This window comes from Equus przewalskii, chromosome 13 (genome assembly GCF_037783145.1).
Source record: "Equus przewalskii isolate Varuska chromosome 13, EquPr2, whole genome shotgun sequence".
Classification (NCBI taxonomy): Eukaryota; Metazoa; Chordata; class Mammalia; order Perissodactyla; family Equidae; genus Equus; species Equus przewalskii.
The window spans coordinates 9,860,102-9,885,821 of NC_091843.1; the positions used below are offsets into that span (position 1 = coordinate 9,860,102).

General features: G+C 41.6%; 2 protein-coding genes and 1 long non-coding RNA gene across 6 annotated transcripts in view; 2 read left to right on the forward strand and 1 right to left on the reverse strand.

The window, feature by feature from the left end:
- LCP2 (lymphocyte cytosolic protein 2) overlaps window positions 1-3,692 on the forward strand; it is a 45,157-nt gene extending 41,465 nt beyond the window's left edge. For both annotated transcript variants that reach the window (XM_070570367.1, XM_070570368.1), the window contains exons 19-20: window positions 1,225-1,380; window positions 2,960-3,692. In XM_070570367.1, coding sequence (XP_070426468.1) covers window positions 1,225-1,380; window positions 2,960-3,082 — 279 coding nt within the window. In that variant the 3' untranslated portion in view covers window positions 3,083-3,692. The remainder of the gene's footprint in view (window positions 1-1,224; window positions 1,381-2,959) is intronic.
- A 1,814-nt stretch (window positions 3,693-5,506) lies between these two features.
- Window positions 5,507-12,789, reverse strand: C13H5orf58 (chromosome 13 C5orf58 homolog). Of its 3 annotated transcripts, none has more exons than XM_070570371.1 (4): window positions 12,628-12,789; window positions 11,549-11,623; window positions 10,699-10,786; window positions 5,507-5,771 (listed from the first exon to the last, which is right to left on the reverse strand). In XM_070570371.1, the coding sequence occupies exons 3-4, from the start codon at window positions 10,784-10,786 to the stop codon at window positions 5,620-5,622; spliced, it is 240 nt and encodes a 79-aa protein (XP_070426472.1). In that variant the 5' UTR covers window positions 11,549-11,623; window positions 12,628-12,789; the 3' UTR covers window positions 5,507-5,619. The 3 variants fall into 3 exon arrangements, with proteins under 3 accessions (XP_070426472.1, XP_070426470.1, XP_070426473.1); XM_070570369.1 differs by having other exon boundaries at window positions 12,582-12,668; XM_070570372.1 differs by lacking the exons at window positions 11,549-11,623; window positions 12,628-12,789 and adding an exon at window positions 11,365-11,491.
- Window positions 12,171-13,832, forward strand: LOC139075255 (uncharacterized). Its single transcript, XR_011525458.1, has 2 exons — window positions 12,171-12,722; window positions 13,147-13,832. It is a non-coding gene; the product is annotated as an uncharacterized lncRNA (long non-coding RNA).
- Window positions 13,833-25,720: the final 11,888 nt, after the last annotated feature.

A 25,720-nucleotide genomic window follows, 5' to 3' on the forward strand; every position in this document is an offset into this window, starting at 1 on the left:
AATTTCCAACATCTTATTGATTCCGTCTTCCTCTTAATACACAGTTGCCATCCACATCCATGTGAAGGGAACCGTATCAAGAGAGACAGCAGCAACTTTTTGCCCTTTCCCGTAGAAATTTCTGGCTATCCTTTAATATTATAAGGTCTTGACCAGATTTCCTGCCGTCCTGTGCTTAACCTTAACCTTAAATCTGTACATCAGAAAGGAGAAAGCCAAGATCCTTCATCTTTCACATCTCAAGTCTACAACAGTAGTTCTCAACCTTAGCTGCATATTTAAATCGCCTGGGGAGCTTTAAAAAATTCTAATTCCTGGGTCTCACCTACAGAGGTTCCAGTTTAATTAGTCAGGGGCGCTGTGTGTGCTCTGGGAGTCTTCAGAATTCCCCAAGTGATTCTAAAGTGAAGCCAAGGCTGTGAATCACTGGTCCGTAGGTATATTTGTTCAACAGAGATGTTCTGACAGGAATTTACTCGACTAACTTGGAATAAAAAGAACAAAGGAAAGCCATTATTGCAGATCAATGGCTATCTAAAGCCATCCTGATTTAATAGAAGGGTGCAGGATAAACATGTCCTTCCTAATTAATTCTATTTTAATATTAGATCTTGACAGTATTAATATTATGTAGCAATAATTTATGGAATGAAATTTTAAAGTGCAGGATAAATCACAACATTGTTTGGGTAAATATCAGAAAAAAGGGTGATGAGAACACAGACAGTCCATATTCAATTCTGTTCAGCTCTTTGATGATGAAACATTCTAGCTGGAGAGCATGAGGTTTTAAAATGGGTGAATTTCATAGGCATTTGGGTGTTTTCTGACTTTGGCTGTGGGAAGTAAGAGTTAGGGAATTAGCACCCAGAAGCAGGACGATCTATCTTTAGTTAACCAATAGTCCTTATTTTACCTGGCTACTTACCCACTCAACCACCTATTTTTTGTTTTATTACTGAATGAAAAAGAGATTCCTTTTTAATGGAGAGACTTCAAAGAGGTCTCTTTGAAATTTGGAAATTTCTCTGATACAATCTCTGCTGCCTCTTTCTACAACCAAGAAATCCATGACACGGGACTGTGGCTGTCTGGGGAACTAAATGCTCACTGACTTGTCAGCTGGTAGGTTTCCAGATCCCGAGAGGCTTGTCTACTGCTCTTACAGGCAACACAAATATTGACTTTTACTGCTCTCGTAATAACAAGAATTTATCCTTTTAGGATGGCACTTTTCTGGTTAGAGACAGCTCTAAAAAAACAATAACCAATCCGTATGTCCTCATGGTGTTGTACAAAGATAAAGTCTACAACATCCAGATCCGTTATCAGGAGGAAAACCAAGTTTACTTGTTGGGAACTGGACTCCGAGGGAAAGAGGTAGGAACTTGCAGTTGTAAAGTTTCCCCTAATTCTCTATTTATGCCTCTCTGTGTACCTACCCACATGGAACCTTGCTGTAACATTCTTTGGGGGTCTATACCTTAGAATTAAATCACATTAATGAAGCCTTTCATTTACTGGAAGAAAACAAAACAAAATGTTAAGAGTAGCTATCTCTGCCACAGAGTCTAACTTTCTTAGAGTTTTTATTCCAAATAGTCTAAAATCATGTGTATAATTTTTAAAATAAAAAAAGTTAACATTTAAATGTTTTTAAAAACCCAATTAGATAGTTTCAAAGGCATCTATCTTTCACCTTTGTGACGTAACTTTAATGTAAGATTGCAGCATATTTGTAAGGCTGTATTTTAAATCAACATCTGGAAAAGGGGAAATGATAGCATTCTTGTTGTGATGATTCTTTAGCTACTTGTGTCAACTCTTACTAAAAATGGAGGTTTGGCCAATGAAGGTGGCCAAACTGCCAAAAACATTTTCCTTTGTTGGGCCAAGGTTTAGACTAGTCACTTTCTGGGTGGTCATCAGAACTGGTGTGAAGGAAACCTTTCAGGGCTGCTTTTGCAAAAGAAACTAACAGCTAAACTTAATGCCTCAAACATGTTCTTCAAGTTCAAAGTTCCAGGAGGAGGATCAGCTGAATCAAACATTTTCCAGAATGAGAACAAGCTCACCTATAACTTCTACTTCACTTCAAAAATTTTAAAGTTATGATCATGTAAACGAGTAGAAGAACAAATGATTTTGGTCAAATGTTTCAATCACTGGTTAGGTGTGTATAGAGCTGCACAGGTCCTAAAGAAGCAGAGATGTCCGCCATCCAGGATTTCTGCCATTCCAGTATGGTAAAAACACAAGTACAAACCACTCATTGCAGCTGCCCTGGTGGGAACACCTAGCAGAGTAGTCCTGGAGGAAGTGCACAACCCTGTCTACGGTACCAAGGTGATTCTGACCTATATCTAGAAGGATGGCTGGGGGTTTTCCCAGGCTGGCCATCAGAGATAGGGTGATGCAGGCAGTGGATGCCAAGACTTGGCTGAAGAGCCCTTTTGAGTGTTGAAGTGGCAGTGGGGCACAGCAGAGAGATATCATGAAGGAACTATTGTGCCATGCTATGGATATCACCTCCAGACACTGGGGGCACCATCTGAATTCCTGATTCCTTGTATCTCCACACACCACTAGTGATTGAGAGTGAAATAGGGATACAGAAACCAAAACCAAACCCACAAACAGAGCAATCCTAAGGCAAGGCTATCATAATTAGACTCCCTATGTATATATATGACCCCCATATGAAGTTAAAATACATGTATCTATATATATATAACTATATATATGTCTTTTATCCACGGTTTGTTGGATGTTGGTGAGGAATTTTTTTTTCAAAGTTCTATAGCAGAAATCATTAAAATATTTGCCAAATTTTACATATATTTTTTCCAACAAGCCTCCTAACTTTAAGACGTAGGATACTATGAGGTAAATAAACTGAGGGTGAAATTCATGCTACCCATTCCAATGTTGATTATCTCCCTCTTTCTGACTCTTTCAGGACTTTTTGTCTGTGTCAGATATTATCGACTACTTCAGGAAAATGCCACTTCTGCTCATTGATGGGAAAAACCGAGGCTCCAGATACCAGTGCACATTAACGCACGCTGCAGGTTATCCCTAGCAAGTTAGCCAAGCAAATGAACCTTCCTCTTGCCTCTGTTGCCAGCATGGGAAGATCAGTCACCCTTGGCAAATGGACAAACACCTAGGACTGAATCAAACTCTTCAACATGAACACAAGGGTTTTGTCCTTTTGCTTAAAAATGTGTTTGAAATGAAGACTGTCAAATATCCCATAATTTATTTATTCTTCTTCACTGTTTGTAAAGTGCATGAGCAATAATGTTCACACAAAGTCTAAGAGTGCACTGTAATAAGTCATATCAAATATATGTATTTTTGAATACCCATTTCAAAGTACAGTAGCTTACACAGCTAAAGAAATATTTTGGGGAAAGTATAAAAACACTTAATAACAGTTTTTGCTATCACATAAAACTGAATTTTTTTAATAGCCAAACCTTTGTCAGTCAGAGGCAATCATCAGTTTTATACATATAATTTGAAAATTACTAAAATTCACTTTCTCAGCAGAATTTAAGAGGCTTTAACGATATTTCATCTTTTATTTGGTGTTTTTTGCTAGGGGGATTTTTGTGTACTTTTTTATGAAAAGATAATGCATGTTGGGATAACTTCCTGGGATTAAAATTAATTTGCCTTTTGCTTTACTTTTGGGTTTCTAAAACAACTTTATTGACTTTACTTTTTAGTCCTATTATTATATTTTTATTTCAAAGCACATTTAAGCTACAAATACCAAAAAACCCCCAAAACATTTTAAGTTCATCACATCCTGACACCCACATCCCACCTCCTCTACACCCCACCCAACTCCAAAACATTTCAAGTGATGCCGATTTTACCAAAGTCTTCCTGGGAAGACGAAAGAGCAATGTGTATACACGGAAAATTTTGATCTGACTTTCTGATTAGATACCTTTCTTCTATCTCTTTTTATCCCCCTTGACAACTCTGTCACAAAGCCCTTCTCCTCATCCTTCCCAAAAAGGCTTTATAAATCCAGCAAAGCAATTCAGCTCTCTCCTTGGTTTTATGTATCTCACTTAAAAAGTAGTAGGCATTTCAAAAAGCAAAAACCCAGCCTTCAGTGGTGCTTCAGGGTGTCCCGCTTTGGGCCCTGGGCTGTTATTCCACAATTTTTATTAGTAACAAAAATTGTTGGCTTCTCTGCTTAATCTACAAGTTTTCTGGGTGTCAAAGAATATCTTGCATCTTCACTTTCATGAGCTAATAGAGAGAACACTGGAAGGGATCTTGGAAGTCACTGATTTAAAACTGACAGCTAAGATGAGTAATGTGGAGACTTTTAACCAATGATGATAAAAATGCTGTTTCACAAAACTTCATCCTTACAAACCAGAAGTTCTCAATTTACAGCCCAGAACTTGGGAATTCTAAAGCTGAAAAACCTGCTTTGACTTATATGTTTATTCAAGAGGATATTCAACAAGCATTTATTGAGCGTTAAACACTAAGTTAGGTGCCAGCTAGTGAGGACAGCAACACTACCCGTTCTGTTATGGACTGAGCTGACCTTGTGTCTTGCTTCATGGTATTCTATCTTTTGTGTTCAAAAATATCTAAAATGAAGGGCATGGTAGATTTTAAAGCAACTATCTGGTAGTGAATCATGTTTACGAGGCAAATCAAAGCCTATTATTTTAAGTCTCCTTTGGTGGAAAGGGACTGAAATTATAAAGTTTTAGGATAAAGGTATCCTGAAACTAAACATGACTTAAGTCGGTGGTGAGTATCTAACGTTTTCATGCCTAGCACGCTTTTTCCCCTTCTTCAGGCCATGGTAACTCCATTCTTCTAACGGGACTTCTCCTTTGGCCACAGACCTGGCATATGACCCCAGCCTCACCAATCACAGTTGCTTAGGACCCTGTTCAGGGATAAACATCTTAACCAAATCTAGGCCGATCAGGGTCTTTCTCTGGAATGTTAAACACAGAGGCTGAGACAGAAGATCTCTTTTTCCTCTGGTATCCCCAAAAGTTAATGTTGTACACCTGGAGGTGTCTGCTGCCATGCCTCTACTCCCTTCTACCTGCCCTTTGGAGGAAACCAGTCTATAACAGGAGCGGATGAGGCCAATGCACAGAAACAGAATCAAGATAGAGACATCAGATGAATTAGTGGAGTCCCTAAAATTTACTCCAACCATGGACTTCCAAGTCACACAACCCAATAAATGCTCGAGCTGACTTGAGTTGTTTTTGGCACTTGCTACCAAGAGAGATCTGATTAATACAAAATCAAACCATCCATTTATAATTCAGTAACTCTCTTTCAACTTGAGCCAAATTCAAGCATAAGGTAAAGGATAAGCAACGCCCCATGGTCAATTTCCTATGTCATACTCTTGCTATTGGTGAAATAAATTAGCCATTCTTTTTAACATTAAAACAGTAATAAAACAGCCTTCAAGAACATGAAATGACTATATACAACTCAATATATTTTCATTTTGTTTTTTATTATATTAAACATATTAGTAAACTCAATTCTCCCAGATGTTTGTTAATTCAACAATAAATAGTTATAAATTCACAACAAACAAATAAGAAATCAGAGAGAAGAACTGTTAGAAGAAAGGGATACATCTGATATTTTAGATTCTTCAGAGAGGAGGTTGGTTGTTTCTGTTTCCTTTAAGGCATCCATCTTCACAGGATGACTAAAGTGTAGGGTAAGATCACAAAGCAGTACCTCGGAGAGCTCTTTGCAAAACAAAATAATAGAAGATACTATATTGTAGCACATATGTCACAGATGACCACTATTACTTTCAGTAGCTATTTCCTAATTCTTAATTTTCTTTTGATTATTGATCAAACCACAATTTAGGTCGTTTTGACGTCAAAGTCAAATTTATGTACTACAAAATAAGCACGACATAAAAATTTACTAGAAGGGCTCTTCAGCCCAACTTGTCAGCTATCTTACTAAAGTGCAACTTGATTTATGCAAATTCGATTTATACTTTAACTTACTATTTTTATCTGCTCTACATCTACACAGTATATAGCATCTATAGAATAGGTCTATGAGGCATGTTACAAAAACTAGCAGTTCCTATCTCCCAGAGGCAACTACTTTTTTTTTTTAGCTCATTTTGTTGTTCTTGTTTTGTGTGTCTGAGTTTTTTTGTTTTTTTGCAGGGGTTGTTATTACCTCCATATCTCTAAATGACATGCATATTTTATTTTTTCAATTTTAGGTATTATCTATCTGCTTCTGACTACAGAGGATTAAGATATAGCTCTTTTCACTCCCCGTACCCCCTTCCACTCCCCTAATATACTTGAGTACAATTTTTTGCTATCTCAATATTTAATGTTTAAAAATTTTTAATTATATAAATATTCTTCACAGCTGAGTCTTGCAGTATGACATTTCCCTTCTCGCAAGCTACTGCCCAACCACAGTTAGGAATTTTCTTTTTTCATTGCTTCATTATCACAAATATATCCCAAATTTCTCCCAGTTGGGTCAATCTCCTCTCCGTATAGTCAAGTGCCTTAGCTATTCTATTGTTCAAAGTCTCTCCTCTCCTAGAGCCTTCTGATCTGCTCTAGTCTGGACTGATTGCTCTCTAGGACTGCGGTACAGTTCACATCTTGGGAACTCCCTTCACCATTATCCCAGGGACTCCTTTCACTGCTCCCTTGTGCGGAGTATGCTTTTTCCAGAATCTCAGGTATTTCTCTTTTTGATTGCTCCCTTGTTTGGTGGAATACAACCTCAGTAACTTCCTGAGGGGGGAAAAACTATATGTCTGAAAATGTCACTCTCTACACCAATGCTTAATAGATTGATTGACTATAGAAATCTAGGTTGGAAAAGATGTTTCTTCAGATTTCCAAAGGCATTACTGCATTTTCTTCTAGCTTTCAGTGTTGCTACTGAGAATTTTCATATGATTCTAACTATTAATTGTTGTTTCTCTTTTGAAGCTTTAAGGATCTTTTTGTTTTTCCAGTGTTCTGAAATTTCATAGTATTGTACTTTTATATAGGCCTTTTTTCATCCATTGTGTTGGGCTCTTTCACTGTAAAAACTCAGACCCTTCAACTCTGGAAAATTTTTCTCAGATTATTTCTTTAAAGAATTCCTTTCCGTCCATTGTCTATGTTCTTTCTTTGTAACACTCCTATTTATTGGATGTTATATTTCCTTGACTGATCTTGTTATTTTTTCTCTCTAAAACTTTCCCTCTCTGCTTTTTTGCTCTACGCTTTAAAGGATTTTCTTCATTTTATCTCTAAATCCTTCTATAGAGTTTATTTCTATTGTCACGCCTTTAATTTCCAAGAGTTCCCTTTTATTCTCTATTTTTTTTACAGTTTCACATTCCTTTTTCATGGACATAGCATCATCTCTTCTCTGTGGATATTAATGATAGTTTCTTAGAGATTTCATTTCCCTTCATAGTTTCTGTTTCTTCCTCATTGACTGAAATCTGTTTGTTTGTCTCTGCTTTTCATTTTAGATGCTATCCTCAAATACCAGTTGCGCCATAGTTGTCTGCTCATATTTAAGACTACGGCACTAAAAAGCAGCTCTATGCCCATGGTAGTCTACGTTGTGGGGTGATCTGGCTGGGTATTTTGTTGGGGGAACCTCTGCTATCAGCATCTTTAGGTCTTTTCTCTTAAGCACGTCAGATTCCTGAAAGAAAAATCTGCTTGAGGGTATAAATCTGGCTGCCAATGTTTTGTAGCCAAGTGGGAAAAGAAAGCTGTAGGTCTTATAATTTAGTAGGTAACCTTTGTCTTAATACCCTTGTTTTTAGTACAGTACTTTTTCCCTCAACTTGTGGCTTAGTGGCTCTAGGCCAGAGATCCCTTGTTTTACCCTGTCAGGGAATAAATCTCAAGTGTTCTATCACAAAGGAGAAACAGTTGCCCAGTTATACAGAGAAGGGAAGAGAACTCAGGGGTCTACAACTTCTTAAACAAACACTAAACCAGTCCTCCTGTTCTTAGCCTCACCTTCACCTCCAATTCTAGAGGATTCTGGTGCCACCATATGTTGAGTCTTTGGGGCTATTTCTTGGGTTTACCCAGCCAGCTCATGGTTCAGATTTTTGGACTTTAGGGTTCAGACTTCTCTGTTTGCTTCCATTTACTTTCTTGTTGTTAACTCTCTTTGAGAGCTCTTTGTCTAGTGAATTTTTATCTCTTTAAAATCACTTTAAATTTAAATCTCAAGTTTACCACTGACTTGAGATAATTGTACGACCTTGGGAAAGTTAGTTAACCTCTTCATGTCTGTTTCTGTATCTGTAAATGCCAATGATAATATTTCCTACCTCACAGGGTTGTCATGACAATTGAGTCCATTGAGTCCATTTATGTAGAGTTCTTGGAAGAGTATCTGGCTTACAGTAAATGTTCTAAGTGTTAAATATAGACATTACTATTTTAGGGAGGATGTGAGTGTTCATTTAATATTCCATGTTTACCAGAAGTCTAGCCTCCCAGTCTAGCTCTACAAGTCCCTTGTATCCTATCTGCCTGCCCTACCCCACAACTTTTCAGGAACACATATATCATATTTATCATTTCTATTTTACTTCATGAAAGAATAATCCCCAAACTAGAACAGTGAGACAATCAAGTTTGGGAGGAATCTAAAGCTTCTCCAATTGTTTTAAATGAGTGCAAGCATCCAGAATCAATTATTCATTTAATAAACATTTTCTAAGAACCTAATATATCAAGGCACTGTGTTAAGTGTTAGGAATACCCTTAAGGAGCTTACAGTTGAGCAGGAATAGGAAAAGTAAGTAAACAAGAAATTACAACACAGTGTAACAAGTGATATGAAAAGGTGGAAGAGAGAACATGTTGGCTTAAAAAAAGTTTTCCAATATAAGTAACTGACTAATAAGTAGCAGTTAACCTGGGGGGATGCAGGTTGGGGGGCAGCAGTGGGCATTTCAGGAGACGCATGTGTTAAGGCACAAACACAAAAAAGAGCAAATGTGTAGATATGCAAATGGTTCAGTATGGCTGGAACATAGAACTTGCAGGTCAAAAAAGAGCAAGAGACTGGAGAGGTAGGCAGGGGCCTGATGGCAAGAGGTCTTATAGTCCATTCTAGGAGGTTTGTACTTTATCCTGAGGACAATGGTGAGCCGATGAGGGGTTTCAGAAGATTTACATTTTAGAAAGATAATCCTTGCTATAGTGCTGACATTGGTTTTGAGAGATCACGAATTAAGCAAAGCTAATCAGATTTCTTTACATCAGACTCCTCAGTGCCTTTGTTAATATGTACAATGAATCTGTGAGAGAAATATATATCACTTCCCAAACTTATTTGGCCATAAGAACGTGGACTTTGTTTTTACTGCACAGCATCTATTAACATCTCTTGAGACAAGAGGGTTCACAGATCAAAATCTAGAAAATGCTGCCACAGGGAAAATACAAAAAGTATATGGTGCCTAACTAACAGCCACTCCCCTCTCCTTGGTGGCACCATTTGATTTCATGTGAGGTGCTCCTCTCCCCAGGTCCAGCAGTAAGTCCTGACTGGTCCAAACCAGTCTTGGCAACCCCACTCCCCTTGGCAGTGGCTGCTGAAGGCATATGCATGTGATGCAAATCTGGCCAATGAAAGGAAGGGGAAGCGTGCTGGAGGGATCTGGGGAAAGGCTTACATAAAGAGCCACAGGCAGAGACAGTGTCTGTATATGGCCATGTCTGCAGTTAATGATCATGAGAAGGGATAAACAAAATGAACATAACACAGTAGAAAAATAGAACCTGGGACCCAATGAAGCCTTTAAAACTGAATTAACTTTAGGGCTGCCCTCCTTTGGATCTTGTTATTTTCCTTATCCTATAAATCATGTTAAGTTGGTGTTTTGCTGCTTGCAGGAAGGCCCCATAACGGACACAAATGCTATCTTCACATGTCCAAGAGTTGTCATAAAAAGAGTAACTACACATTCAGTGTAGTTTTCATGGTTAGAAATAGGACCAGTGGGTGGAAAGATAGGGGAACAGCTTTCAGCTAGTCCATAAGGAGGAACTCTCTAAAATGGAGTAGGTTAACTGTGGGAAGGGAGTTCCCCAACATAGGAAATGTTTGGTTAGGGGTAGATTATCCCTAGAAATATTCCACCTGGAAATTTTACTTGCCTGGATAAAACAGAATGTATCTGTGAGGTGAGTAGCTAAACATCATGACTTAGCAGGTCTAACCTTACTCTACGAATCTGTATAAAACGAAGAACTCTTAACTCACAGAATCAAACTTATATTTTTAATTTGTAAAGAACCTTAGAAGCTCAGCAAAGATTAATGGATAAAGACACTGAACTTTGAGAATGTGACCCTGTCATGTAATAGTTTGTTGAAGGGAAGGAAGGGAAGTAAATTTAGAGAGGACAGTAAGACAACAAAAGCTTGTTAGCTTCAGGGATGGGCATTCAAGTCAGCTAACTAATGCTCAAATGTAATTTATCTTCAGAGATCTAGTTCATATTACAGTGTAAACATTTCTTAAGAAATACAAAAATCCTAATTAGTGGGCAAAATTCAGTTACACCCCAGCAGCAGCACAAATTGGTTCCACCTGTTTATTGTATAACAGTAATACACAAACATTTTAGTTTATCCATTTCACACTTACCTTTCATCTTCTCTAACTCCAAAGAAATTGTGTTAATGTTTTTAATTATGGCTTCCACGTTCAGCTTATGCTCAGAAACATTAAACATCTGATTTTAAAAGAGAAACAAAAACAACGTACAAATCAGAAGTGTTTATGTATACTTTTAAAATACTTAAGTTTTAATATTTCTAAAAGAAAGATCTGTCATTTCAAAACTGAAATAACTGTGAAATAGTCTTTATAAACGAAGAGAATTCCAGCACAAGAAGGCATCAACTTGTCAATATTCTTCCAACTGAAAACACCTCCAACTGGGCCTCTCAGGACGAGGTTTCTTCTCTAACCAAACCACATCCACAAGATGGGGCCCTTACACGGAAATGCAGGCGCCCCCTTTTCGGGGAGCCTCAGCACTGAGAAACTCCTGGAACGTGCAGCAATCGGGGAAGGTCTTCCCTAATTTTGTTCATGCAAGTCAGTGTCTAACTCATCCTTGAACGACGGGGTTCATACAAAATTTCTTTAAGTACGCAGTAAAACTCAAGATAAGATTCAATTACAACTAATTGCCTAAGAGGATGGCAACACGGCCGCTTCTACTCTAGCTTTGGGAGTCCGGGCAACACACTTTTTAATTCTGGTTAACGGAAATGTGGAATCAACCCGGCACCGCGTTACACGTACCGTGCACGTTTTTAACCAACCGCGTCGAGACAAATACACAGAGGGGGTCCCCAGAAACTGAGCTCAGCCCTCCAGATCTCTCCCGATGCCTCGAGACAGAGACCGCAGTCAGCCCACGCAGCTCCAGCACTGCGGAGCGCGGGCAGTCACCGTCCGGCCGCTGGTCCCAAACAAGGAAACCAACCTTAGTCAACTTCTTGCCTCGGCCTTCTCCTGAGTCGGGGAATCTATCCTAGTTCTCTCACTCACTTCGGAGCCGCTGTAAAAGAAAGAAAACTTTTTTCCCTGACAATGAATAAAAGAGGGAACAGGGAACGGCAGTCCCCTTTCTGGGTTGGGGATGGCGCACCAGGAGATTCCGTTCGAGGGGAAAGGAAAGATGATGCCAAACAAAGGAGGTGGGGTGGGGATGGTGGAACCGAAAAACTCTAAAATGGAGGAATGAATGTAAAAAAAAACAAAAAAAAAAACCAAACCCCAAGACAGGGGTAGAAACCAAATGGAGAGAGAAATGCCCCAGAAAGCTGACGCTCCCCACTCTGGGGTCTGGCCACCTGGGGCCCGCGACTGCCCACGGCGGGTGGGTGGGCTCAGGCGGCAGAGCGGGGCGGGAGGGGCCAGAGCCGCATGCGCCTGCCCCAGGGCGCCGGGCGGGCCAGGGCTCAGGGAGGACAGGCCGGACTGCCCTTGCCCAGGAGTGAGGCGAGCAGGCGGCTGCGGGCAAAGGGAATGGTGGGGTCAGAGGCCAAGGTCTCCCAGGCCGAGGGCACGAACCCGGCCACGAGGCGCGCCCGGGCTCGTGACCCCTCCTTCCCGGCCCGACGGCGCCCCGAGGAGCCCCCGTCTTCGAGCCCGGGGTTCAACCCGCCCGCCCAACCGCGCGTGGCCTGAAGATCCGAGCCTGAGGCAGCCTCGAAGTTTCCACAGTCCTCAGGCTCCCAACCCGGATCAGAACATGGTAAGACGCGCTCAGCGTGGCCCCGGCCTGCGGACGACCACCGTCGCTGCCTGGACCCACCCAGCCAACCGCCCTCTCGCCGCCTGACCCAAACGGCCGGGCCCTACCGACGCCATGAGCAGCCCCGGCCCCGGGGAACGCAGGCCAGGCGACCTAGAGGCCCGTCTGCCGGGCGGCTGAAGACGGGGCCTGAGGTGGCCTGGAAAAGTCAAGTCCTCGCCCACCCCAACCGCATTAGGATCATTTAAAACCGAGTAACCTTGGCCTGCCTTCGACCCCACATCCATGACCGTGTCAGGACCCACCTGGCCAACGGTCACCGAACTTCTGACCATGAAGTGGGGTGAGCAGCAGGGAAAGCAAGACTGCGCTTCCTGATTGGCCAGCTTGTCCGCCTAGTGTATCCTGGGAGTTGTAGTCCTAGGCAAGGGCCCAGAGGAGAAAGTTCTAGATGCCAGGCTGAAAGTGACAGGTCCAGCGTCGTGGGCTGAGAGGGAGGGCAGGGAAGGTGATGACACTCCCTGCCTATTATGTGTTGGGTGCTGTGCTACGAGCTTTACCGCCCTTATCTGCATTAATTTTCGCGGTGTAGGCATGTGGATAGGCCAGACTCTGGACTAAAACTGCTTGGGTTTGGATCCTGTTCTGCACTTGTTTAGCTATAGCGATGCTGGGAAGCGGTTGGATCTTTCAGCGTCCAAATGTCCTCATCTGTCATATGGGTCTAGTGTTCTTTTGAGGGTTAAGTGAGATAATGCATCAAAGGGCCTTGGCAGATGATGTGCCCAATTAATGTTGGCTATCATTCCTATAAATTTTTACAGTAAAAAACGAGTAAAAATGAGTGGAGAGATGTACGCTGGTTTCTTGCCAAGTGGAGAAGCTGGGATTCAAGCCATCTTTGCTGGATTCCAAGAGGAATCCCCGCCACTGCAACCTCTGGGGCTGACGCAGACACTGTTCTTGGTGCCCCGGGGAATTGCCTTCCGCTGAGTGAGGAGCACAGACCTCCAGCATCAGGTTCTACGCCACTCTTTGTCTTCTCTAAGCCTCCCCTGCAACACACACCAGCCTCCTGAGCCAGTCCTTCCCTGTAAAGCACATGGCCTGTTTATTTTAGATCCAACAACCTTCAGTTTAACGCTGGAATTTGTTGTCTGATGCAGAGTTAGATAGATGAAGAGGGGCACAGGAGAACTGAGCTTCTGTCCTAAGGATAGCTAGCTGTGTAATCATGGAAAAGGTGCCTTCGTGTGCCTGAACTGCAGTTTTCCTCGTCAGTTTCCTCATGGGGGATGGGCTAGATCAGTGTCTCCTAAGTGTCACTCATTATTGGGCCACTTTGATGACTGGTAGTCCTAACTGTGTACCACCTATATTATTATTACCTTAATATTTTAAATTTACTTTCCTTTAAAATTTCAATCTTCTTAACATCCTTATATCACCAATGTAAATGGAATAAAATATAAACAGAAGGTAATAGAAAAAATAAAGACAATGAAAAGAGTATTTTTTCTTTTTTGGCCCTGAGCTAATATCTGTTGCCAATCGTTTTTTCTTTTTCCTTCTTCTCCCCAAAGCCCCCCAGTACATAGTTGTATATTCCAGTTGTGGGTCCTTCTGGGTCTGCTGTGTGGGACCCTGTCTCAGCGTGGCCTGATGCAGTGGTGCTAGGCTGTGCCCAGCATCCAGACCGGTGAAACCTGGGCCACCGAAGCGGAGTGTGCAAACGTAACCTCTCGGCCCCAGAGCCGGCCCCTAAAACAGTATTTTTAATCATCTAGATATTCTTGCCTCTTAATGGCAATGGTCTTGCAGCCCGAATTTCTTTGTTAAAATGGGTTCTTATTAAGTGTTAAACAAGTGCTAAACCGAGACTTTCTTCTTGATATAATCAACAGAATTGAAAGAGTTGGAAGGGGACTAGCTGGACTGCACGTTGGTTAACGCCTGTGTGCCGTGTAGAAACATCTCTCATAGTCCTAGTGGGATGTGTCCCACACTTTGCCAAACCTAGGATTGGATGCTGTCCAAAACACCAGTGCTTTCTAAGACTCCTTCATTCTCCATGTTCTATGGATGCTTTTCAAAACTCACCTCAAGCTTGAAGGGAGTCTTCCTGAATTAACCCTACCCTGCTCTGCAGTTTCGTACCGTCTCTCTGCCAATGCTTTCCTCACTCAACATTTTAACAGTGGACACTCGCTAGTGTCACAGTCTTGTATTTTCTTATTCTGATATGTGTGCTGAGCATTTTTCATCTAATTCTCTGAGTGCTTAGTAAGGGGGGAAAAAGAGGCACAAAAGGTCAAGGGACACACATTCTTTCAGCACTCCCTGTATATCATGCATTCTGTTAGAAGCTTTCATCTGCTGACAACACTCTGAGGTAGCTGTTACCACCCCAGTTACACGGATAATGAAGCTTGAGCTCAGAGAGCTTAGTGCCTGCTCAGGGGCACAAGAAGCAGATTCAGATCCTATCTGTGCGGACTCCAGAGCCTTCTGTTTTTCCTCTGAGCCAAGTTGTCTCCCAGACCAGGGTACCATCTCTTGAAACAGCAAACAAGTACATCATGGCTCCATAATATTTTGGGCTTCACAGATCATTGTACTTAAACACACCTGTAGTGACACATACAAGCATACAAATATGAAGTGATCAACACAGGAAAATAAACAATGTTTACTTTCTGAATTAAGGACATTAACAAAACAAAAATAACTGCCATCACTGTTTTATAAAAGCAGGAATAATTTAACATCAAAAGGAAGGAAGAAAGGAAAAAAAGGAAGGTCATAAGAATTTCAGAATAAGACTCTCAACAAAAAATCTTACTGAATGTGTCTTTTTTCTCCCTTTATGTTGATGCAGACTAGTGAAAACTTCACCTCAGACCTGCATGACTCCATATGTGTGATCGGAAACTCCCCACAGATAACAGTAGGAGAAAATACAATGTCTAAGAGAAGTAGGGTGAAGAATGTAGGTGGGTTGAGACGTAGCATTAAGATTGAGAATCCTGAAAATGAGGTGATGATGGGGCTGGGCTGGGAAGAATGTGGTGTCTCTGGGTCCCCAGTGTCCCAAACACTCTGAACTCATTCACAAGGTCCAGCAGGTGTTTGCAGGGCCTACCTGAGCTCAGATACTTGCAGATTAGGATTCTGCTCCCAGGACTTTCGATAGAATCTAAACCTTCCACCCCTCCACAGTGATTACTTCTTATGAGTAGATTCAAACTACTGCAATTTGGAAAAGATCATCGTTGAGCCTTTCTTTCCTATTTTTTTTTTAAATGAAGAATCAACTTTGTGTTTCTTTTAAATATGTTGTAAGAGGGAACAAAAGATCTGAACTCAGAAAAAGATATATTGTAATACTGTATTTTCCTCCATGAAAATGTCTTGGAGCAATGATGACTACTTATCGTAGTGTACTTCCTCCTTAAATAACTATAGATTCTGTCTTTTCTTTTTCCTAACAAAATAAAACTTTAAAAACACAGTCTGCTACTTAAGGCTTGAGACTGTTATAGATGAAGCCTTAAAAAGATCTATCTTCCTTAATAAGTTTGCAAATACAACACTTTACGGGAATGCAACACAGGGTGCAGTTGTTGATTCTAATGTTAATCAAATAAAGGAGATTAAAAAGCTGGTAAATTCTCCCATAAAGAGAAAAGCTGTTACAGAACAACAAGGTGATTAAGCGTTTTATGGAGCCGGATGTGCGTGCCTCAGTTAGTTTTATTACAAATTCTTGATGTAAAGTCTTCCTTGCCAGGAAAACAAATTGAGTAGATTATCTCACTTCTTCCACTCGCTCTCAGAGCTCCCATTCCTGTCCTCTCCCTGCTCATTGTCAATTAAAAGTGCTGGTCTCTGTGTCTAGGGACTGGCTCCCTGCTGGATCAACAACCCCTTTCTGAATATTGCTGTGTACAACCCCTGTATACACAAATTTCGGAGGTTATGGGCACATGCTTGGATCATTACCTGAGGAGCATGACTGCTGTCCGAAAGATCAAGGAAGTCCCTGTGCGTCAGAACAACCAATGCTTTTCCCATAGCCAGTCACATAAAGGAAGCGAAGGTGCATAACTTTGGCCACCGTGGCCTGAAGTGAAAGTTGGATTCCCTGTCCACTGCCTTCTTCAAGTAGCTGATGTTACATTGGATAGAACCATTTTCTTTTTCTCTGGAAAAAACACTTCTGAACTACAGCAAGAAGTTATTAACGAAAATCCACATTGCTTGCTAACTAAAATGTTTTCACTTCTAATTAAAACATTACATAAAGAAAGGAAATCCTGCCACTTGTGACAACATGGATGGAACTTGAGGGCATTATGCTAAGTGAAATAAGTCAGAGAAGGACAAATACTATGTGATCTCACTTATGTGGAATCTAAAAACATTGAACTCATAGAAACAGAGAGCAGAATGGTGGTTGTGAGAGGCTAAAGGGTGGGGAGATGGGGAGAGGTTGGTTTGGGGGTACAAACTTTCAATTATAAGATGAATAAGTTCCAGGGATCTAATGTACAGCATGGTGGCTATAGTTAACAATACTGTATTGTGTACTACAGTAAAGTTGCTGTGAGAGTAGAGCTTAATATTCTCACCTTAACAACAACAACAACAACAAAATGGTGTTATGTGAAGTGAAGGATGTGTTAACCAACCTTAATGAGGTAAACATTTCACAATGTATGCATGTATCAAGTCATCATATAACACACCTTAAACTTACACAATGTTATATGTCAATTATATCTCTATAGAGCTGGAGAAATAAGTAAATTACAGTTCTGTACGAAATTTCCCTCTGAAATAGGAAGCAACCCAAAGAGAACTGCCAGATAAAATATAGGACACCCAATTAAATTTAATTTCAAGTAAACAACAGACAATTTTTTTTAGTATAAGTATGTCCTGAATATTGTATGGCACATACGTATATTAAAAATTTATTCATTTATGTAAGATTCAAGTTTAATTGGTAATCCTGTATTTTTATTTGCTAAATCTGGCAACTCTATGCCCTAAACACTTCAACCATAAAAAAGAAAATCAAACAGTCTGAAGGCTTGTAGATTCAGTAGGTATGGAAGCCAAGAGAATATTGAGGTTTTCCAACTTGATGTCCAAAATAATAAAATACACACACTTACTGTGCCAGAATTTGGCTCTCTTCTTCCTTCAACATTCCTGTAATTCAGGAACTAAGCGAGGTCTTTGAGAAAGCAGATGGATGAAAGCTGGCAATATTCAACATGGTGCTGTTTTTGACAGTTGCTTGCTGTGTCTGTTTGTCTGAAAACTCTTTGCCCTTGGCTTTTTAGAAAGTGCCTTCATCCAGGAAGGCGTATTTGTGACTTAAACTGTGTTTATTGCCAGAGATCTACCAATCAGAGAAAACCCTCTGTGTCCCAAAATAAAATATGTTTCAAATTCTGTCATGTCAGCCCTCCATCCCCCAACAATGCTTCCCCTGTTTATTAGAGACATAGATCCTGATCAGATGTTTCTCCCTCAAGGCTTTGCCCCAACTCCCACGTCTCACCCTCCTCAGCCAGCAACGTAATGAAAAATGAACATCTCTATGAAGAAACATATTGTGTTCATGAAGTCATTCGCAACAGAATACATGTGTGTACTCACTTTTTGTGATGAAAAAATGTTTATGTGCATAAAAGCAAGTTTGGAAGAATATACACCAAACTGTTAACAATGATTAGCTCTGGGTGGTGAGATTTATGGGTGATTTCACTTCCTGTGTTTATTTGTGTAGAGTAGGCATAACTTTAGTTGCAACCCTCTCCTCTATATTTCAAACTCTCCAGGGCATTTCTCAGCGTGCTACAACATCAATCACTTTAAAGCAGAGCTTCTCAAACTTTACAGTGCACAACAGTCGCTTAGGGAGCTTGTGAAAATGCAGATTCTGGGGCTCATCCCAAAGACTCTGATTTAGTAAATCTAAGGTGGGGCTCCCTGAATCGCTTGTTGAATCCCTCCTCCTTCCGTTTTAACCTCTGCAGACCATACTTTGAGGAATACTGACTTACTGCTTCACTGGGTGTCTTCTACATGTCTCAAATGCATGACCTTAGGTGAAACTTAGTTTGGCTTCTGATGCCAGAATTCGGTGTTTAAAGAAAAAGGTATATATATATATACATGTATACACACACACACACACGTAAACATATAAGTTTCAGGCCTAAATCAGGTCCACTTAATTTCCAGTTAAAAGAGGAAGGTGTTGGGGGTGGAAGCCCCCGCTTCCTTCTCCAGAAGGTGGTAGACATTCCAGCGTCAAGTTCTTCCTAATTTAGGTCTTCATTTCTTCTGCTTCTAGCCTTTTTGTTTGTTTGCTTCCAGTCTCATTTGCTATCATAATGGAGAGTCCAGTGCCAAAGTCTGAAATTTTACGTGATTTTTAAAATATACACATTTTTATGTGTAACTTTTTGTACTAAAGCTCCCTCTGTTTCCACCTCTGCTGCCATTCCACTGGTCTGGGAAGCCACCTCTCTTGCCTGTGCTGCTTTCCATAGCATCCTCCTTCCTATAGTCCTTAGAAGAAACACGGAACTGCTGACCCAGGTCTGTAAGGCCCCCAAGCTCCAGCCTCTCTTTTCCTCACTCTTCTCTCAGTCCTAGCACATGCCAACAACTGTTCTGCAATTGTCTCCTTCTGACCCTCCCAGATTGGCTCCTTTTTATGCTTTTGGGTTCAGAGAGGCCATCTAATATCACCCCATTCTCTATCCCAGCCCCTTGCTTTTTTCCTTATAATACTTGATATAATTTGTAATTTTGAAATTTCTGTTTCTGTTTATCTATCGGTTTTGCTTTGGGTCTGTCTCTTTCACTATCATGTGCCTCTTGCAAGGGCAGGAACTCACCATCATGTTCACAGTTATTTACTCATTGTTGCCTAGCACGATTCCTAGGACAGAATAAGTGCCTAATATGTGTTTGTTCAGTGACAGAATGAATGAATTGGCCTGCCATAGTGGTATTCTCCAGAGACAGAGAAACTCAGGTGTGCATTAGCCCTGGCCGCTCTGCTGGGCTCTCAGCAAAGCTCTGACAGCAGAAATCACACCTTCATGGCTTCTAAGCCCTTCATTGGAGGGATAGCCCTCGTGGTGGCTAAGGAGAAACCACAGCAATCTGAACCCTGGGTATTCTCTCTTAGTTCTGTCTGCTTTCTCATTCTGGTACACAGAACAAAGATCCAAGACAGCGGTGAAAAGCAGACTCCTGGCTCTTCTGCAAGGCAACAACAGGCCCGAGAGCTTCAGAGCAGCCCTGTGTGGGAAGGATGATGAAACTCTGCTCCCTGATAAAGGAACTATCTTGGTTGTGGATCATCATTTGAATAAAAATCAAATGACTTAGGGTCTGTCCAAAATGAAGGATGTTTTAATACTTTGTGTGTAAAAGCACTGATATTTTGCTTCTTTTTTATTAAACAGATTTTATTATTTTTCAGAATCTTGTCAGCATAATCATTTTATGGGTGGATGAAATATTCAGCCCTGCCGCTGTAGGAGTTCTTTCACAGCAATTACCTTGTGGCACTTTCACTGTAATTAGGTTTTCGCCGAGGATTTTTCCCCGGGTCTGTGTAATAAATGAAATATGACCAGAATTTAAATTTGTCAATTACAAGCAAGCATAGTGCGTAAACACACAACAGAGCCATGAATTCCAAACCACGGGCTGTTCCTGGGGGGCAGACGCTCTGAAAATTAAAATGGAAATAAAACTACCGACTGGCAAGCGAAAAGTGGCCCCCAAAGAAAGCAGGTCTCCCCAAACACTCATGCATGATTCCACCCAACAGTGCGAGCTCTTGATTACAAAGTCTTCATCGTGAAACTGACAAATCAAGCAGCAAGCAGTGGATTTGAGTTAAAATAATCTACACAGGGCTCTGATCTCTATGAATTCTTATGTTTCTAGACGCCTGATCAAAAGAATTTTGGATGTGGCTGGCCAGAGACCCACTGTATTGTGCAGCCTGGTGGTGACGTTATCTCTGAGCTGCACAAGGACAGACATATTTGCGGGACGGAGTCTGCTGTCTCCCAGCAGCTGCTGTTTTCACTGACCCGCCTTCAATAATTGCTCCTGGGGGGCCCTCTGCTGACCATCTCTTGTACGGGGGGGAAATTCTAGGAGTCTGCACAGTCGAGGACTCTGCCAAATCATTTATTTCATTGAAACAACCACAAAACAAATGCAAATCTTTTGAATTTGCTTGTATAAGAAGCCCTAGGCAAGGAAGAAGGAGCTCACATATTTGTAAACTTACTGAGTATCATGCATTTATTCATGCAACAAATCTTTCTTGAGTATCTCTTCCATGTCAGACAACAAGTTTTAGGCGCATAGTGGCAAGCCCAAACCGACTGGTCTCACTCTCATAGAGCTCATGGTCTGGAGGAGACCAACTGGAATCCACAAAATGCACACATGCATGTTAAGTGACAATTTAATTAGGCACTGTCCAGGAAGGAGACAAGTCATGGTGGGACATGTGACATGGTGGGAGCAGCTCTCTGGGAGGGCTTCCCTGAAGAAGGGACTTTTGGGCTCAGATCAGAAGGAGAGAAGAGCATTCTAGGGGACAGCATGTTCAAGGGCCGTGTGTCAGGAGACAGCATAGCAGATGGGAGGGCTTGAAAGAATGTCTGGCAAGGTTGGAGTGCAGGGAGTAAGGGGTGGCCAAGGGCAAGTGGAGCCGGGGAAGTGGGCAGGGGCCAGACCATGCCAAGGCCATGGAGGCTGTGTTGGGGATTATGGTCTTTCCTGACACCTGTGGGAAACCACTAAAGGCCCTTAAGCAGGTCGGATATGAGAATGGCGGTGATTGATATGATCATATGTGTGGTTTGGAAAGATGACCCTGGCGTCACCAGGGAGAGCAGACTGAAAGAGGGAAAGCATAGATGCAGGAAGTCCAGTCAGGAGTCTGATGCAGAAGTCCATGTGAAAGATGGCAGGGCCTTGTTTAAAGTGGTGACAGAGGGATGAAAATGAGATTAGAGAGTGTTTAGGAGGTAGAATCAACACGGAATTGATGATTGGTGATACATGGTGATGGAAGGATGGGAATGCTAAACATGGCCTACATCATCTCATTTAATTGTTAGAACTTTGCAAAATAGCATTATCCCGTTTTACACATGAGGAAATTGAGGCTCAGAGAAGCTTATTGTTGGGCTAACATCATTCAGCTGGGAAGAAGCCAGAAGGGCCATATGCCTTCTACTCCCCCATAGTGTCTCTGAGGTTGCGTGGGGGTTTTAGGAACGCATCTCCTCCACTTCCTTTCAGTGTATCCCCTAAATTCCTGAGAGCATCCCAAAATGGTTGCTCTATTTATTTCCTTTTCATTCTCTCCTGCTAGGCTGTGAGCTTGTTGAGGCCTGTGGCCTTATTTGCCTCTTGTATTGCCAGTACTTAGTCCAGAACCTGGCTCAGAGTGGGAGCCAAGGAGTATATGTTGCGCAAATAAGACATTTTCACCAGTCTCCTACAGAAGGAAGCCGGTTGGAGGGCAAAATGTATTTTAAAAAACATTCTCACTGGCCTAATTCTCCCTTGCACCAGGACCACATTTTGGGGATTTTGGCTGGAATGCTCAAAAAGGACTTTCAAGAAGGATCTAGAAGTTTCTAGTAGCCTAGCGTGGTTAAAAGAGCACAGGCTTTGAAATCACATGGCTCTGGATTTAAATGCTAGCTCTTCAGTTTATAAGCTGTGCGTCCTAGAGTTACTTATCCTTTCTGAGTATTCAGTGTCCTCAGGTGTAAAATGAAGATAATTTAAGTATTTATTTAATAAGGCTGTTGTGAAGATTGCATTTGATCATCTGTGCAAAGGGCTTGGCTCATTAATATATAAATTCCCAGTTTTTGTAGAATGTCAAAGTTTCATGGCTAACCAAGAAAGCGGATGGGGCTGGGAATTCCTGTCCACTTGGTCTCGAAGATCCTGTTGCTTACTGACTCCTCTTCCTGTGGTTTGTTCTGGAATGAGGAAAGAGGAAGTTGGCTCTCTGGAGGTCCCTGACAAGCTGACAGATGTCCCCTAAGGCAGTTTTCAACAGAGAGCTCTTTATTATTATTATTATTATTCTTTTTGATTTACAGTGTGCGCCTATGAGCCTCTGGGCACGATCACAGAGTCGGAATGGAATTAATACATTGGATTTGTTTCCTGCTTAATTCATGGCTCTGACAAAATTAAAAATGGAGACAGGGAGGAGAGCGTAAGCAAACACAAAGTGCCCCAAAGCCTGGATTCTGGGGCACGTGGGGCTGCGGGAAGAACGCTGCACACAACCTGGACTGCAGCTGGAGCTAGACAGATGCCCAGATGGAGTGGGGGGCCTAGGGACAGCCCAGAAAGCAACAAATCCTTCCAGTCTAAACCCGTTTGATTTAAGGAATCCAGGACTCTGGGATGATATATGAATGGGTTCAAACCCTGATTGTACTGCTTATTTCCATAAGTTGCGCACAGGGCTCAGGGTCACATGGCTAGTTATTTGCAGAACTGGATTCTGATGCAAATCTGAACCCAAGTCTGTGGTTTTTAGCCATTGTAGGGGAGGAACAATAATTTTCCCTCTACCCTTCTGAGTTCTTGGCTGAGTCCTCCTGTGGTGAAAGATAGATTAACAAGAGAAAAACAAACAGAAGTTTTTATTAACGTTGTTAAAAAAACAAAATTCAGTTGAGTAAATTTTTAAGGTCTAATCGACTTTATTCAATGACTTATGAATTGGGCAGCACCTGATCTAGTGGACAGAAAGGAGCTCTGAGGAGCTGTACAAAATGAAAGGCTTTATAGGCAGAAGGGAGCGGGAATGAGGACGTCATACTAGGCAAAAGAGCAGGTTGATTATTGCAGAGTTACTTTCCTTTAGGGGATGGCAGGGGTCCATCAGGCACACCAGCTAACTAGTCCTGATCAGGAGATTCTTGGTTGACTGGTTTGAGATTCCATTTCTGGAAAATCCAAAACTGTAACTAAATCTCAGTTTGGTGATGTGGGGCTTAGCATAAGCAACTCCATTTTGGGCCTCTTGCCTTGTTTTTGTTTTGTTTTGTTTTGTGTGTTTGTATTTGTGAGGAGATTGACCCTGAGCTAACATCTGTTGTCAATCTTCCTCTTTTTGCTTGAGGAAGACTGTCGTTGAGCTAACATCTGCACCAATCTTCCTCTGTTTTGTACGTGGGATGCTGCCACAGCATGGCTTGATGAGTGGCATGTAGGTCTGCGCCCAGGATCTGAACCCATGAACCATGGGCTGCCAAAGCAGAATGCATCAACTTAACCACTATTCCACCTGGCCGGCCCCCTGTTGTCTTATTTTTAACAACATGTATACCTAACTGTACACGGAGATACCCAGAGAAACTAACTCCCCAAGCCATGAGCTTGAATACTATTTTTTGCTAAAGACAAAAGAAAGATGTCGAGGAGGGGAGGGGAGGCCAGTTATGGGAGGTGACCAGGAAAAGTGCGGTAAACAAAGATAAGGTTTGCTATGCAGATGTAAGTCAGTGCCTTCTCCATTGATAAGAGTTTCTTATGATTTAGAGTCATCCTTCTCTTCCTGGGAGAGGGAGATACTTACAAATGGAGACTTCCTTTGTAAACGTAAATGTCTCTTGCAAAAGGGTAACTTCTACTTTATTTTCAGAGCTTCTCCTGTGTATGCAGTTTCTCAAAAATAATCAGCTCAAAATAATCCTTATGTCAAAGAGGCATATTTTGGCGTGGCATATTCTGCTCCTCTTCACCATTATATCATATTGTTTATGAACATAGTATGGCACATTATGCTTGCTTAAATATTTACTGCACAATTACGAAATCCTTAAAATGCATGCCTAGTATACAGAAGGAGCTCAATAAATGCATGCTGAAAGTTTTGCTTAGATTTTTTCCCCAGAAATTCCTTGCCCCCTCAATACTCCACTTCTACCCCACAAACAATCAATCACTGGAAAAGCATCTTAGAGAAATACATCTTAAGACCTTCATGAATTACCAAAGCCACAATATAAAAATAAATATCTGCACAGCATAGAGCTGTCTTTCAAATCTCATTTTCCTCCAAAATCATGAAACCCCTGGGTAAACTCTCATGCTATTGCACAAAATTGGGATTCACTTGTCTAATGCACATAAACAAGTCAATTAATTATGGTATCAGTCTTTGGGAAAAGAGATAAGCTTTATTCTGTGAGATGGATCTGCAGGGAGAACAGGGGGCATGTGCCCTCAGATCTGTCTCCCTGATTCAGGGTTTGGGGCAAAATATAAGAGGTTGGGGAGAACAGGCTGGCACGCAGAAATGTTGGTGGGACAGGTTTTGATTGGTGGACTTCAAGCATTTGTGGTAAGGTTCTAAACAGTTATGACAGGGTTCTAAATATTTTTGATGAGGTGGGGAAGGAATTCTAACACCAGATCTTCCTGAATGAGGGGCCCCTCGCTTCTGATAAGAGTTCAACCTGCAAGTTCGGGTCGTGTCCTGGTCCTTGGGTTCCATGGGAAGGAGGATCTTTGCTTCCACGGTCATTTCAGGTCACGATTTCTTCTTTTGCGCATGCCCTGGCTATGTGACTATGTAGATTTTCTGAAAGGCAATTCTTAATCACTCTGTTGATAAGAGACGGAGTCAGTTGAACGGGTCTTAGAGGGCCCATGATCACACTCACATCACATATTAAACATTGACTTTTTCTTTTCATTACCCAGTGGCCACTTTTCACAAAGAAACATGATTTTGATCTTAGGAGAACTGTCCCATGTGTGCTGCAGAGTCAAATGGTGATGACACGGGGGAGTGGGCAGCCGCGGGGCTCCCTTTCTCTATCCCAAGGACAGCAGGATTCAAATTCTCCCTCAGTAAGATGTCATCTGGCCATGTGTCACTCACTGAACTTTGGGGTGCTTGCCCACAGTCAAAGTCAGCAACACCAGAGGATGGTAGTGTTGTAAAGCCACTATGGGTCATCTCTCCCCCAAGGCCAGGTCCCACCATCTTTCAGGCCACAAACACCCTCTCCTGTTTTGATGCTGAACTTTCAAACATTTCCGGGCTTATGTCTTATCATAGTTGATATATTATTTTTAAATTTTCCCTAGTTACAAAACCAAAACCATCATGGAAGACTCAGAAAAGCTCCCAAAAAGAAAAACAAAAACTCACGCGTAATCTCTCCATGTAGGAAATATAACTGCTAACGTTTTTGTGCAAAGCCTTCCAGTCTTTTTTTCCCCTGCTGTTGTACAGCTTTTGAAAACGGATTATTCCTTCAAAGGTCCTTATGCTTAAGAAAAGGGGAGAAA